The sequence below is a fragment of the Portunus trituberculatus genome, chromosome 16 (genome assembly GCF_017591435.1).
Source record: "Portunus trituberculatus isolate SZX2019 chromosome 16, ASM1759143v1, whole genome shotgun sequence".
Taxonomy (NCBI): Eukaryota; Metazoa; Arthropoda; class Malacostraca; order Decapoda; family Portunidae; genus Portunus; species Portunus trituberculatus.
In genome coordinates, this window is record NC_059270.1 from 10,183,361 (window position 1) to 10,199,944 (window position 16,584).

A 16,584-nucleotide genomic window follows, 5' to 3' on the forward strand; every position below is an offset into this window, starting at 1 on the left:
GAAATTCTCCAATCCTGCATCCCTCAACCTCCACTTTTTCCTCTTGACCTTGACATTTGTTCCGTCTCTTCCATTCAACTTACATTCTAGCACCAGCATGTTATGGTCTGAGACTATGTCAATCATCCCATCTTCATCTATCCACATACGGTCAACAATTTCACGCATTCTCCCATTCACTAGCAAGTAGTCAATCGCAGACTCCTGGTTCCTCACACACCAAGTCACTCATCCTTCAGCCATGGTCTCATTCAGATTCCCCAAGCTCATCTCATTCACAAACTCATCCAGCATCTCACCATTCCTGTTCATTTGTTCACCTATCATATCTAAGTGAGCATTCATGTCTCCCATAACAATCACTCTCTCTCCAGCATAATCTCTTGCAATCTTTTTCAAAACACTATTTTCTACTATTCTCCCTAACTGCTCTATCGCCTTCCACTGTCATATACACTACCACTACAACTATCCTCTCAGCTCTGCCACTCTCATTCCAACCCTCCACTCGAACAGCTAACACGTCATCACTCTCAGCACTGTCTCCTATGTCCAGCTCTTCCACTCTCAGATTCCTCACCTTTCTGTGGAGCAAGGCTATGCCTCCTCCTAGCTTCTCCTGTTTCTTGCGTCCTTTTCCTAACATTGCAAACTCATTACCTTCCATCTGCACCGCATCCCACAGGTGAGTTTCAGTAATACCTACCACATCTAGGCTCCATTCATTCAACTCCTTGTACAAATCCTGAAATTTACCAATGCCCCATCCTCTTACATTCAAACAACCAAATTTCATACATGACCTTGCCTGTTTGTTGTCCTCTCTGCAAAGGCTGATTTTGATCTTGATTCTTGATCTTGATTCTACAGGTGTCCTGGGATTTCTCCTGAGACAAGCCTTAGTATCGGCACCTCCTGTAGGGGATAAAAAAAAAATAAATAAAAAAAAAGGTGGCAAGAACCTAAGCCAGACATCATCCTTCATATTACTAATCCCTGCATCTGGCACTTCACATTCTCTCCAGGAACTCCTTGACAGCTTCTATCATCCTTTCACTCGTGTCTCCACACAGTCCCAGCAGCAACACCATCCATTCCCTTCCAGTCTTCTCCACCCTGGCATCCCCCAATTCCCTCAGCACCACTTGCATCATCTCATTCCTGTCTCAGGCATACTTCACACACTTCAGCATCACATGCTCCACCATCTCGTCCTCTCCCGAGTCACACATCTGGCACACTTTGCTGCGGGACTCTGACCACCTGTAACTCCTTGCATTCACATTCATGCACTGTGCCATAGCTCGGAAGAGAAGGTCACACCCTAGGCTGCCATCATACAACTTTTCAAACATTGGGGCCTCTTTCTCCCTATACTGTACTCTTTTGCTCCATCCTATTCCTCCATTTGCTCAGTCCAGTACACTTCACCCTTCTGTCTATCTCTCTCTTCCACTTCCTTATATCCCAGTCTGGGCCCTCTCCATTTCTAATTGTGGCAACCTAACCTATATCTTAAAAACACTCTTGTATCAGTCACATGGATTTTTAAGGGAGGTTTGATGGCTGTATTGACAGATTACATTGATATCTACCTTATCAAAAGCAATCACACTCTTACAAACAAAGTGCCTCAAAACTGTGGACTTTGAAAAACAGTGGCCATATAATTTGCATTTCCAAAAGATTCTTGTTTCAGTGACACAGTTTTTAGGAGTAGTTTTATGGAGCCATTCAAAGATTAACAGGAAAAATCACTGACAAGATATTGAGTAAAAACGAAAGAGAGAGAGAGAGAGAGAGAGAGAGAGAGAGAGAGAGAGAGAGAGAGAGAGAGAGAGAGAGAGAGAGAGAGAGAGAGAGAGAGAGAGAGAGAGAGAGTCTTGGGTGTTAGGTTAGCTTAAAATACATTAGCATCATAATACACGCTGAAACACACAAACAAACACACCCAAAACTGCACCAAAACACTTGTAATATCCAAAAACACATTCAAATGCATCAAAAACACATGAAACACACTCAAACACACCTCAATATACCCAAACATATTGGAGTAGGTAATAGTCACCTGCCGCCCGGTGGAATACTCCAGGAGAGGTACTTACGGGGATGTAGGCAGTGCTGCAGACTGAGTGATTCCCCGTGTCCTCTCTTCCCGGTTCCCTTTGTGGTCTCATTTATACAATTGAGCAGCTGCAGCCTGCCCTCTAAAGACAACTTCTACTACTTCCTACACTACACTACAACACCTTACACTTTTACACTCTCTTCAAATCAAAATTTAATAATGGCTTCACCACGCCTGCCTCGAGTCCCCTCTGGGAGGGGACCATAAATGTCCCCAGGTCGGACTGCCCTCTGCTGTCGACCTTGGGTGTCTTGACACTTCATCTAATACTTTCACTATCAATTTCTGCAACATTCGTGGCCTTCGTTCTAATTTTCAATCTGTGGAACACCACCTCTCCTCTACTAAACCTCATCTTCTCTTCCTAACTGAAACACAGTTGTCTGTGACTACTGACAGCAGCCCTTTTCTGTTCCTCCTACTTGCTCTATCCTCATTTTCAATCCAAAGCTGGATGTTGCGCATACGTGCGTAACGACACCACTTGCTCTCGTGCCCACAATCTTGAATCTTCAGAATTTTCTACCATCTGGCTAAGACTTCAATGTCACTCTCTAACTAAATTCATCTGTGCTGTATACCTCTCACCTAATTCCTCTGACTATGTAAAATTCTTTGACTATTTGACTTCCAAGGTGGAGCACATCTTATCTCACTTTCCTTTGCTGAGATCTCCATTTTAGGGATTTCAATGTTCACCACCAGCTTTGGCTTTCATCTTCTTTCACTGACCAACCTGGTGAACAAACCTTCAACTTTGCTATCCTTCATGACCTAGAGCAGCTAGTGAAGTTCCCTACCCGTATTCCTGACCGCCTTGGAGACACGCCCAACATTCTTGATCTTTTCCTAACCTCCAACCCTTCTGCTTACTCTGTTAAACTTTCCTCTCCGTTGGGCTCCTCCGACCACAATCTAATTTCCGTTACCAGTTCTATCACTCCAGTGCAGCCTCAGGACCCGCCTAAGCGGAGGTGCTTCTGGCATTTTAACTCTGCTAAGTGGGAGGAACTAAGGCAGTACTATTCTGATTTCCCTTGGGATGATTATTGTTTTCATGTCAGAGATCCTTCTCTTTGTGCCGAGCGCATAACAGAGGTGATTATCTCTGGCATGGAGCTATACATTCCTCATACTTTCTCTAACCCTAAAGCTAAAAGCCTTGGTTTAACTCTGCTTGTTCTCGTGCTGTCAATGATAGAGAGGCGGCTCACAAACGGTTCCGTAGCCATCCAACTGCTGAAACTCATGCCCTATATATTTCTGCCCGTAATCATGCCAAATCTATTCTCCAACTTACTAAAACTCTTTCATCAATAGAAAATGTCAAAGTCTTTCCAATTCTAACTCCTCTCGAGATTTCTGGCATCTAGCCAATAATATCTCTAACAACTTTACTTCTTCGTCTTTCCTCCTTTACTTCATCCAGATGGCTCTACAGCTGTCTCTTCTTTTCTAAAGCTGAACTCTTCGCTCAAACCTTTGCTACCAACTCAACTTTGGATGATTCTGGGCATATTCCTCCTACTCCTCCACCCTCTGACTACTTCATCCCTAAAATTAAAATTCTTTATAAAGACGTTTTCCTGGCCCTCTCTGGCCTTGATTCTCGGAAGGCTTACGGTCCGGATGGAGTCCCTCCTGTTGTTCTCAAAACTGTGCTTCCGAACTCGCTCACTGCCTGGTCAAACTCTTTCATCTGTGTCTCTACTTCTATTTATCCTTCTTGCTGGAAGTTTGCTCACATTCAACCTGTCCCTAAAAAGGTGACCACTCCAATCCTTCTAACTACCGCCCTATAGCTTTGATTTCCTGCCTTTCTAAAGCCTTTGAGTCTATCCTTAATAGGAAGATAATGAGGCATCTATCAGCTCACAACCTTCTCTCTGATTGCCAGTATGGTTTCCGTAAAGGCAGATCTACTGGTGATCTTCTTACTTTCCTAACTGAATCTTGGTCATCCTCTTTAGGGACTTCGGTGAAACCTTTGCTGTCGGCCTTGACATATCGAAAGCCTTCGATAGAGTCTGGCACAAATCTTTAATTTCTAAACTACCCTCCTACGGATTCTATCCTTCTCTCTGTACCTTCATCTCCAGTTTCCTTTCCGATCGTTCTATTGCTGCTGTAGTAGACGGTCACTGTTCTTCCCCTAAAACTATCAACAGTGGTGTTCCACAGGGTTCTGTCCTATCACCCACTCTCTTTCTATTATTCATCAATGATCTCCTAAATCTGACTCAATGCCCTATCCACTCCTATGCTGATGATACCACCCTGCATTATTCAACAGCGTTCAACAGACGCCCAACCCAACAACAATTAAATGACTCAAGGCGAGATGCTATGGGACGCCTAACTTCTGATCTTTCACTTGTTTCTGATTGGGGCAGAGAAAACCTGGTTTTGTTCAATGCCTCAAAACTCAATTTCTACAACTATCTACTCGACATAACCTTCCAGACAACTATCCTCTCTTCTTCAATAACACTCAACTTCCCTCTCCTCTACATTAAACACACTCGGTCTCAAAACACATCTAAACACACTCAAAACACACCCAAACACACTCAAACACACCAAAACACATCTAAACACACTCAAAACACCTCAAAACACACCCCAAATGCTCCCAAGAACCCCAAAACACACCAAACACACTCAAAACATCTCAAACACACCAAAACAGACCAAAACACACCCAAATGCATCCAAACACACTCACTCGCACCTCTTCCTTATGTGTGAGACTGTAATACACTTTGTCCTTGATCTGGGAGAAGGGGGTGATGGCGGTGGACAAAACGGGTGTGGTGTTTTTCAAGGCCGTTTTAATCTCCGTCCTTGACTTCAAATAAATTGGCGTGTCGTTTTCTGCGGACCTGCAAATGTTTGGTTAGGTTAGATTAGGTTAGGGAAAAATAAATAAATAAATAAATAAAATTACAAGGTTAGGTTAGACTGGGAGAAGAATATGACATTCAAACAACAAGATTGCATAGTAAAAAGCTGAGGAAGGGAAGATGTCGGAGAGATGTTAAAAAATATAGTTTCCCGCAAAGATGTGTTGAGACGTGGAACAGTTTGGATGAAGAAGTGGTGTCACCAATGAGTGTGCAGAGTTTCAAAGAAAAATTGGATAAGTGTACACCTTTTAACTTTCAAATTAAAAAAAACCTGAACTTCAAATTTAAAAAGTTGAAAAAAAAAAAAAAAAAAAAAAAAAAAAAAAAAACCTGAACTTCAAATTAAAAAAGTTGACTTTTAAATAAAAAAAAAAAAAAAAAAAAAAAAAAAAATTAATTTCGTCTATTTCCACCATCACTGGTTTCCAACACCACCCATTTTCACCATCACCCATTTCCACTTTCACCCACTTCTGCTGATCCATTTCCACTACCACCACCCATTTCCACTACCACTACTGTTTTCCATTCACCCATTTTCACTAATCCAACTCCACCATCAACTATTTCCACCATCACCCATTTACCCTCACCCATTTCCTCCACTACCCATTTTCACCATCACCCATTTCCTCCACTATCTATTTCCACCATCACCCATTTCTACTCAACCATTACCACAACCACCACTACTTCCACAACCACCACTACCACCACAACCACCACTACCACCACAACCACCACTACCACCACACCACCACCACCACCACCACCACCACCACCACCACCACCACCACCACCACCACCACCACAACCACCACTACCATCACCACCACCACTACCACCACTATCACCACAACCATCACCACCACCACAACCACCACAGCCATTGTTAATAAAAAAAAAAAAAAAAAAAAAAAAAATGGTCACACCACCTGCTAGTGTTTGAACATGCAGATGAGACACACATCCAAACATCACCCAAACACATCCAAATACATCCTAAACACACCCAAAGCACACTCAAAACACCCCAAAAAACATCCCTAAACACACACCCAAATATCCCCAAATCCTCAAAACACTCAAACACCACAAAAACACACACAAACCCCACAAAAACACACTCTTTCACCCCAAACACCCCAAAAACCCAAAACACACCCAAGACCCTCCAGTTTTGAAGTGATGTTTGATGATCTATTGACAAATGAACATGATATCTATCAAATCAAAAGAAGAAACACTCTTAAGAACAAACTCCCTCATAACTGTGGACTTTGAAAAACAGTGGCGCCTAAGTTGTACTTCTAAAAGACTCCTGTTTCAGTAACACGGTTAATGAAAGACAACACTAATATTTCAATCACCCCCAAAAAACATGACTGCCCTGCACTTTACAAATCAGAATTAGAATGTACACCAATAACACCCCTACACCACAAAACGCACCCAAACCATTTTAAAATGCTCAAAATCCCAAGATCCTGGAGGGCCTTGTACCAAATGTGGGCATACAACTTAACCACATCCAAGAAGGCGGTTGTGCTATATGAAGAGGAAAGAAGCAACAGCTCATAAAATAAAGACTTGCATGCACAACTCCTTCTTACACAATGGTGCTCACCTCTTCAACGCTGTGCCGGACACCATCAGGAACCTGACGGGTCACACCGGACCTCTTCACAAAAAGGTTACACAGATGGTTGTCTACAATACCAGACGAGCCCCCAATACCAGGACACTCCAGCTCAACCGGCAACTCACTCATCACATAGAGGGTTGACGGCAAGGCTGAACTGCCTGGCCACAGCGGAGGCCCACCTCAGCTTCGTCCATCATACCATGAAATTATACAACACTAACAAAAGGAAGTGAGTACATTAACCCAAAACACACTCAAAACACTATGCAACACTTCAAAATATTAACAAATAAATCCATAACTCAATTAGAAACACCTAACATAAACCAAAATCATCCCCACACACTACCAAGACACTCTACACACATGCACAGACCACTTAAAACACCCAGCACACACCAAAATCATCCCCACACACTCCCAAGACACTCCACACACACGCACAGACCACTTCAAACACCCAAATCATCCCCACACACTACCAAGACACTCCACACATACGCACAGGCCACTTAAAACACCCACCACACACCAAAATCATCCCCACACATTCCCAAGACACTCCACACACACGCACAGACCACTTAAAACCCTTAAAACTAATCTAAAACACCATAAAACACCTCAAAATTCCCCTAACCGCACTCAGAACACACCCATACATTCAAATACCCCTCTACACCACACTCAAGATATGTAAAATAGACCTAAAAACATCCAACACACACTGAAAACACCCTGCAACACTACCAAACATACTCAAAATACTTCAAGTATAACCCAAGAACACAAAAATGCGTTATAAAGAACGGTAAGATTAAAAAGGGGACTTACCTAAATATTGTGACTTGGCTCCTCCTCTTCTTCCATTTCCATTCTTCCTTTCTTCTTCGTTCTCCTTCTTTCTTTCTTCTACTGCTTCCATCTACACGTCTGAGCCTAGAAACACATCAAAACACTTAGAAAACACGAGATATTAGGCAAAATATTGAGGAAGTGTAGGGAGAGTAGCTATTGTGGCTTGCCTGCTCCTCCACTTATTCCTCCCTTCCTCCTCATCCTCTTTTATTTCTCTTTTCTTCTTCCTTCTGCTACTAATATCTACACACCTGAGCCAAGAAACACATGAAAACACGTAGAAATCACTAGATATTAGGCAAAATATCGGCGAACTGGGCGGTAGGGGAGGGAGGGACGCCAGCCTGGGCCATGATGAGTCACCACCTTGGCTGTGACGTCATCAAGAGCGCGGGAATAGTAGCGAATCGGCTGAATTACGTAAATAATTTTAAAAATGACTTCAAGAAAAAACCAAGCCAAGGCCGAATGCTTACTTTTTTATGACTTATTAGATACTTTAATTAATATCTAAAACATCAAAACATCTCCTGCTTAACTACTTTTAAACAACTGTCTAAACTAAGTATATAAAGAGTATATAAACATTTCCACTTATAACGCTGGCAAAACGTCCAGCCATATCGACTTTATATTTCTTTCGAAAAATATTAGACAATATAAACTCTCTTCTCAGGCATCCAACACTGACCTAGAACCAGAAGTGAACGAGTGAAAGAGCATTAATGTAAAACAAAACCATTAAACTCTAAACTCATTAAAAACTCTTGTAAAGTCCAGATATTTTCGCTTGGCGAGTATTTTAACACATTCTACAGAGTCTCAGCTTTCTTTTAAGGCATTCTACAACGAGTTTGACCGTCAAACAGAAACGTAAACAAATAAAATTGAAAAAATAAAACTTACGTTAAAGGGGACAAAACACCATTTTAAAGTCCACATATTTCACTCAATGGAATTATTTCACGCCTAAAAAAGCACAGACAATTTCTATATACCATAAAGGCCCAGTTACACCTCGAAATAAAAGAGTTGAAATTCGGAGATGGAAAATTTGGACGGTTATGGCACCTCACATTTAAGCAATAAAACACCACTAAACGACACACATTTACCGAACACAGGCGCGGAACACACTTCAAACACAACGAAATATTGATAGAAACCATAAAAACACACCATGAAAGCGTAATATTACTTTTAGAGAATATATCAAAAAAAGTATTGGAACCCGCAGGTTGCCACTGGGGGGACAGGGGTGGTGCTCGGGGGCAGGGCGGGGCCGGGGGAGGCAACATATGGGAACACTGCAGCGCGGGCTCCATAATCCTTATGTTGCATTTCTTATCTCACCACAACAAAACTAAGCCCTATCGAGAAAACTTGACCAGGAAACATGCAATGGTACAGTAATGGCTCCATTCTGACACATGTTTGGCTTACGGTGAGTCAAAGAAGCAAATAATAGCTGGTAATACTGACAACTGCTCCTTATACCCATCACCTTTTCAACATTTGGGCACTGTTTTCACTCTCATATGCAAAGAAAACCTACAAATAAGAGAGTGGCCTTAGAAATACCTGAAATAAATGATGGTGAGGCGTTGTGGTGAAGATTTGCATTGCTCTCTTGTCTCGCCGCTGGTGCTGTCGGGAATGTCATCACTTCACCTTGTGGGTGTTTGGGTGTATATGGGCATATTGTGGATGTGTTGCGGGGTGTTTGAGTGTGTTTATGGGGTGTATAAGCAACACCAAACACCACACGGCCATCACCACTAAATTTGTTGACACGCACTCGGCCCACCACACTTCTTTCCCTCCTTACACACTAATCCCTTATCAACACCACTGCCACACCTTACACACCTGTTCCTTGGTGCATTAATAACCTCCACCACCTGTCACGGCACTGTCACCTCTATACAGGCTGAAAATATAACGGCACTCCAGTGAGGCCAGCCGTGTGTCTTGGCGGGAGGTACCGACGCCATCAGCTGTGGACCTGTGGCTCTCTAAAGGAATTGACTCTCTTCTCCTTGCCCGCTATAAATTCCAATACTATGTCCTTGTACGTGTTCAATTCTCACTATTTCAAGGTTATCAGGGAATTATGTGTGGATTATTCAGTGTTATTATGGTTTTAGTTTATTTGAGGATACAAGTACGTAGCCGTGGTGAGCTTCAAAATGTCGACATTACTAAACTCAGCATTCACAACACAATAAATTCCAATACTATGTCTTTGCCTGTGTTAAATTTTCAGTATTTGAAAGTTATCTGAGAATTATGTGTGGAATATTCAATGTTTTTATGGTTTTAGTCTGTTTGAAGATACAAGTAGCTGTGGTGAGGGGCTTCAAAATGACGACATTACCAACATTCACAATACACAATTTATAAACCTAATAAAAAAAATACACAAATAAGAAAGATGTCGCTACTGAAGAAGGGTCTAGCGAACATGACTAGCTTCGGCGAAGTCACACAGACACTTAAAGAAGAATATAAAACTATCATAAGATAAAAGGAGAATATTGTCAGGAAAACAATGCCCAATTAGCTATCACTTTCAATTACTCAGTCTCCATCCTTGCTTGTGTTTGTTTTCCAGTCATATGTTGCAGTTGTCATTTCGTGTATATAGCAGTCCTTCTTACCTTAAAACAGAATTCCGGTGTCCGATTATATCTTTAATAACTAACTTGGCTAGACTGAACCTTACAGTATGTATATTCCTTCGGGAGTGCTAAAGTATATTCCCGCAAGAGGCTTCCTGACAACCTGTCCTCTACAAGGGCAGAACTATATGCCATGCTAGAAGGTTTACAAATTGTCCTTCCTTTGGGGAAAAATGTTTACTTTTTTGTTGATAGTCAGGGTGCCTTATATTCATTGTTGTCTCCTTCCACTGCTGATTGTGATCTCATCAACAAGTGTCTTGGTGTCATTGATCTCTTGGAGAGAGATAATGTCAGAGTATGTTTCACCTGGGTGCCTTCTCATGTTGGCATTTCCCATAATGAAAAAGCTGATGTTCTTGCCCGTCACTCCCTTACTGAGGACATTGGTGACTGTCCTGTTGAACACACTTATAATAACATTATGGGTCAGCTTAAACGTCATGTTTGCAGCACCATTGCTCATAACCTTGACACTTGTTATGGGAAAGGCAGTCCCAGTTCAGTCCATTATGTACATGTCTCCCACACCAGCAGTGTCACCTATGGCAGGAAGAGTGCCGCCCATGACCTTGTTGCTATGCGTCTCAGGCTCGGTTACAGGTACTATTGGGAGGTCAGTGGGGCTGCTGCTGTGCCCTGTAAGCTGTGTCACAGTCCTGCAGGGCACACACTTGCCCACTATGTCATGGAGTGTCCCTTGCTGGTGCATTTCCGCCCACAGGGGAACTGGGACCTGCCACCAATGATAAGCTGGTTCTTCAACAATGACATCATCCCTGCCATCCTCAAGGATTTCCCACTTTTTGCTCCACCTTTGTAAATAATGTAAATATACTTAAGGTTATTTATTTTTGTACTGCAATACATTAGTTTTATATGAACATTTGTTTGGGGGATGGGTGGCAGGCTCCTCCCATCTCCTTTGTTGTACTTTTTTTTTCAACAATAAACTTATCAAATCAAAGTATATTCCCTCGTGAGCGCCTAAGACTGAACCTTATGTATTATTCCGTTGGCAGTCGTGTAAATACCAGAGTGAACCAGTCACCGGTCACCACAGGCTCCACGTCATGTGCCCCAGTCTGCAGCCTTCACCTACACCCTCACACAACCATCCACCCACCACACACAGTTACACACACTCACATACACCGGAAACTTATACACAAGGAAATCAGACATATTTTTATATTTCTTAAGTATGCTTTACAGTAACAAAACCATTCCATAGCATAAGTACAGTACAATCTTTATACATCTTGGCTAGCCTCCAGTAGCCTACACATGCCGCGCTGTCTCCCACGCTCGGCTCCCAGTGCCAGCTCTCTCACTTGCTCATCCACACCACACATCCACAACCTTGTTCATATTACTGTATTAAAACAAAGGAATATGAGATTCAGAAATCTAGTGATAAATGTGAATAGAAACAAGATAGATGCGAGTAAAGAGAATATAGAAGGTATAGAAAGATAGAAAATATATCATACACTAAATAGGAATCGAGATGATAGAAATATGAATGGAAAGATGGAAAAGAAAAAAAATAGGAAAAATACAGACGAAAGACAAGAAATATAACGATCAAGTCAGAATAGATAGAAAATAAGAGAGGATAGATAAAGTTGAAAATGGTGTGTGTGTGTGTGTGTGTGTGTGTGTGTGTGTCCAGGTCCCCCTCACCGAATGAGTTTTATTCTATCGGGGAAGGGGGACAGGTGACAGTGGCGAGCTGCTCATCGTTGCCTGGTAACGCCGTAAGTAATAAATAGGATCAGAGGCGAGGGATGATAATGGAATAGGAGTAGTGGTAAAAATACCATTTGTTTGACCTAGCTGCATGAGAGAGAGAGAGAGAGAGAGAGAGAGAGAGAGAGAGAGAGAGAGAGAGAGAGAGAGAGAGAGAGAGAGAGAGAGAGAGAGAGAGAGAAATTATTTTGAGCTACATGAGAGAAAAAAAAAGATTAGTTTGACCTGAAGCAGAAAAAGAGAAAGATTACAGTTTGTCCTGCATAAAAAAAAAAAAAAAAAAAAAAAAAAATGTTTGGCCTGCAAGAGAACAATATAAATGGTTAGATTGACCTCCATGTTAGTTCTTATAAGTAACATTATTCACTTGTACAAACACTTTCAGTACATTATACTAGTTATAAATTACACATACAATCAATTTGGCACTATGACGTTAGGTTAATACTACAAAAAATACAATGTTTACCTTATCGTCTTCCTGCGCACGTCTGAACCTCGTGCCCTCTCTCTCTCGTGAGTGAAGACTCGTCATGCCCTGAGGTTAACCCTGAGGCTATAGGCTAGGCAAACACCAAAATTAAATAGCATCCAGGCAAACCTTTATGTGGCATTAAATACTGATACTTAAAGACGCTACATGTGTTTTCATGCACATAGGAAAATATTAAACACTTCTTATCATGACAGAGGACAAGCTATACTAGAACAAATGTAAACTCTTACGTACAGTAACACATACAAGCAAAAAAGGCAAAGGATAAAGCATGGAAGAAACTCTCAAAGCAGGGAAATGACTATAATAGTCGCCAGTACAAGGATACTACTAATGAATATATTAGAGTAAGGAGAGAGGAGATGATAGTAAATGATATTGAAAAGATAGACAAAGAAGACATGATGCTGTTGACAGAAGAAGATGGAAGGACAAAAGGACATGAAAAGATCAGGATAAGGCAGTGTGTGAAGGATATTGGAAAATACAGTTTTCCACACAGAACACTGGAAAAATGGAATGCATTGAATAATGGAGTTGTTACAGCACACAGTGTGCATAACTTTAAAGAAAACTAAATAAATGGAGATATGGAGACATGACACTATGAGCCCAGCTCGATTGATTGATTGATTGATGCATTTATTGTTGAATTAATAAATAAATACAACAAAGGAGGAGGATGGGCCTGGCCACCCACACCCACTCCCTGGGCAAAGACTTAAGGTTAAACTATCAAAAATCTAACACTAGACAGTATACATAACAAGAATACAAGTATTTCAATCAATAAATATACATATTGCACACCTTATTTCAATCAATAAATATACATATTGCACACCTTATTGCATGAACATCCTACAGTGTTGGAGCAAAATGAGGATATTCCCTGAGTATATATATCCCAGAGAGTGGCAGAGTCTAGGAGATGGTCAATGAGACTATACAAGTCATGTTGATCTTGTGGCCTAAATTTAGCAATGAGAGGACATTCCATGATATAGTGAGGCAGAGTGTGTCCCCTTGGTGCAGCACACAGCACACACCAGGAGAAGCACTGACTTCCCAAAAGTATTTGTAGCCTAATCTGAGCCTCATTGCCACCCTGTCATGTGATGCAGTGTGTCTCCCGTAGGTGGAAGCATAGGTCTGGAAGACACATGCATAGTGAAGACTAGGATTGGGTGCGGCTTGTTGGGGAATTCCCGCTGTACAGTGGTGCTGCATGTCTCATAGCCAGCGATGCAGCAGAGTTCTATCTAATATTAGTAAAACTTTAGCAAATAGGATCAGCAAATATACATACGCATTTAACCTTAGTATTACAACGTATGAGAGAACAGTAAACTTATTATTGATAATATATTCATAAGCCTGGCAAGAAACGTGGCATACATATTTTACAGTGTTGCTAAAAAAAATAATATACTTATAAAGAGGTTTTCTTGCGGTTTGGGATGGGTAAATAGTTCCATAGTTATAATTAGATTATATCGTGAAGGAAAGTACTTTAAAACAAGCTAACATAAGTAAGAAAAAAAAACTACATTCAAATGCTCACGGCAGCAACACCAATCACGCCCGCCATTCATACAGGTGATGGGAGGTCAGCTGGTGTCCTTGACCAGGCAATATATATATATATATATATATATATATATATATATATATATATATATATATATATATATATATATATATATACTACTAAACTTTCCACTTTTTGGAATCAGTAAATAGTTTCACAGGTATATTGTGAAGGAATCTACTTTAAAATAGGCTACCATAACCAACAAAAAAAAGCATTCAAATCTCAATGGCGGCAACACCAGACACGCCCGCTACATTAAGGAGGTCAGATTATCAGAGGTCAGGTTGACAGGGTCACTGGCGACCAGACACGCTCGATATGGCAGCTCATCATACGCGCTAGAATCTGCACAGCCAAGCAAAGAAGTTATCTTCAACGTGAATATTTTCAAAATGAAAGGATATTGAGGCATTCTTGAATCCATCACACAAGTCAATCGCCGCACAGCTTTAGCAGCTCGCGTCAGCGAAAGAACAGTGGAGAATATTAACAGAGAAGGAAGGAAAAATGCAGAGAATCACGCACCGAAGTTTACATCACCCAAGAAACGACAACGATCAAAGCCCATCGCAGAAGACTTCTTTGACAACTTCAATGAAGGTGTACTTCACAGAACAGTACTACGCTTCTATGAGAGGAAGGAAATCCCCACACTGGAGAAAATTCTTGAAGAAGTGAAGGAGAGCATAGGATATCCTGGCAGCCGTGAAACACTGAGAAAGAGTATTAAAGGATTGATTTAAAACAAACATAATGAAATTCCTTTTGGAAAGGAATGATGTGCAATATGCACCAGACAGGTTCCTACGAGAAATGAGAAAACACTTGGCAGACAAGCACATCATATATTTGGATGAGACTTGGGTAAACCAAAACCACGGTTTCCAAATGTTGGGTAACTGAAAATGCAGGACAGGCTACAGGAGTGAGGGTGCCGACCGGGAAGGGAGGTCGTTTGATCGTTCTGCACCCTGGATCAAAAGAAGGATTTGTTCCCGCCCTTGTCTTCCAAGCAAAAAACACAGGAGATTACCATGATCAGATGAATGCAGAGACATTTGAAAATGGTTCACAAACCAACTGCTACCCAATATTCCTCCGGCGTCAATAATTGTGATGAATAATGCACCCTATCACTCAAGAAAAATTCACAAGCCACCAACAGCTGCTGACAACAAAGCTACAATAAGAAAGTGGCTGGAAGAAAGGCGTAGCGGTGCCAGAAGTTATCCTCAAAACTAACCTTCTGCACCTTGTCAGCCAACACGTCTCGTGTGCCGACACAAATTACGTTGTCAACAAAATGGCTTCAGATAATGGCCATAAAGTTGTGCGACTCCCCCCTTACCACTGCCAATATAACCCCATTGAGCTGATTTGGGGTCAAGTTAAGGACTATGTGGCAAAAAAAAACACCTTCAAGCTTGCCTCTCTCAAGCCACTTATTGAGGAGTCCATCACAAGGATCACAAAGGAGAACTGGAGAGATGCTTTAAAACATGCTGAAAAATTGCAGACAGAAGATACAGCGAGAGATGTCGTGGTTGATGGCTACATTGACACTCTCATCATTACATTCACACCTTCTGATGACGAGGATTCATCGTAACTTATCGAAGGAAGATGCTGTGAAGACAGAGAGGAATAGGCTTTCTGGGGATACCTCTTAAAAAAAAACGCGCCATGACTTTTACCTCTCAGGTGGTGTGGAAATAAAGTCGGTCAAATATATTTGTACAGTATGTATAATCATAAAGAATATAATATAATTCATCGTACATTACCACAGCAATCACTATTTATCTATTATAATAACGTAAACAGTGTTGAATAAACGAGAGAGAGAGAGAGAGAGAGAGAGAGAGAGAGAGAGAGAGAGAGAGAGAGAGAGAGAGAGAGAGAGAGAGAGAGAGAGAGAGAGAGAGAGAGAGAGAGAGAGAGAGAGAGAGAGAAGAGAGAGAGAGAGTCACGAAGAGGGAAGAGATACAGGAAGAAAGAGAGGGGGAGCAAGAGTAGGTAAGAGCTATTTCCATGGAGGAGAAGCCAACGAGGGATTAAAGATATGGCAGCGTTGTACTTCCGCTATTTCTCATGGGAGCACCACGTGCTTAGACGAGCAGTGCAGAGAAGACTAGTGCTACTGCCCCTATGGCAACAAAGCTCCAACTGATCACTAATGCTACTATGTACAAAGTCCTTAATGCTACTCTTAACATAACCCAGAGTGTGCTCAGTGCCAGGGTCCACTGTGTCATCTTGTAAGGCACACTGAGCAAGGTGGTCTGCTTTTTCATTTAGCGGGACACCCACATGAGAGGGTATCCAGATGAAATGGACCATGGCACCGGCACCTTCTAGGGCGTGGATGAGATCAAGACACTTATTAACTAGATCACAGTCCATGGGAGAGTTGGATTGAAGGGCATACAATGCAGTCTGACTGTCAATAAAGAAATATACATTCTTATGATGACAGAGGACTAGCCATACTATAACATGTAAACTCTTACGTACAGTAACA

The 16,584-nt window shown here is 41.6% G+C and overlaps 1 protein-coding gene across 2 annotated transcripts in view; it reads right to left on the reverse strand.

Annotated features, from left to right (window-relative positions):
* Positions 1-7,582: 7,582 nt before the first annotated feature.
* The window catches only part of LOC123504543, a 22,607-nt gene continuing 13,605 nt past the window's right edge, over positions 7,583-16,584 (reverse strand). The window contains exon 4 of one of the 2 annotated variants that reach the window (XM_045255142.1): positions 7,583-7,621. In XM_045255142.1, the coding sequence (XP_045111077.1) occupies positions 7,595-7,621 (27 nt within the window). In that variant the 3' untranslated portion in view covers positions 7,583-7,594. Of the gene's footprint in view, positions 7,622-11,396; positions 11,597-16,584 lie in introns of those variants that run through there. The other variant, XM_045255143.1, reaches the window with a different exon arrangement.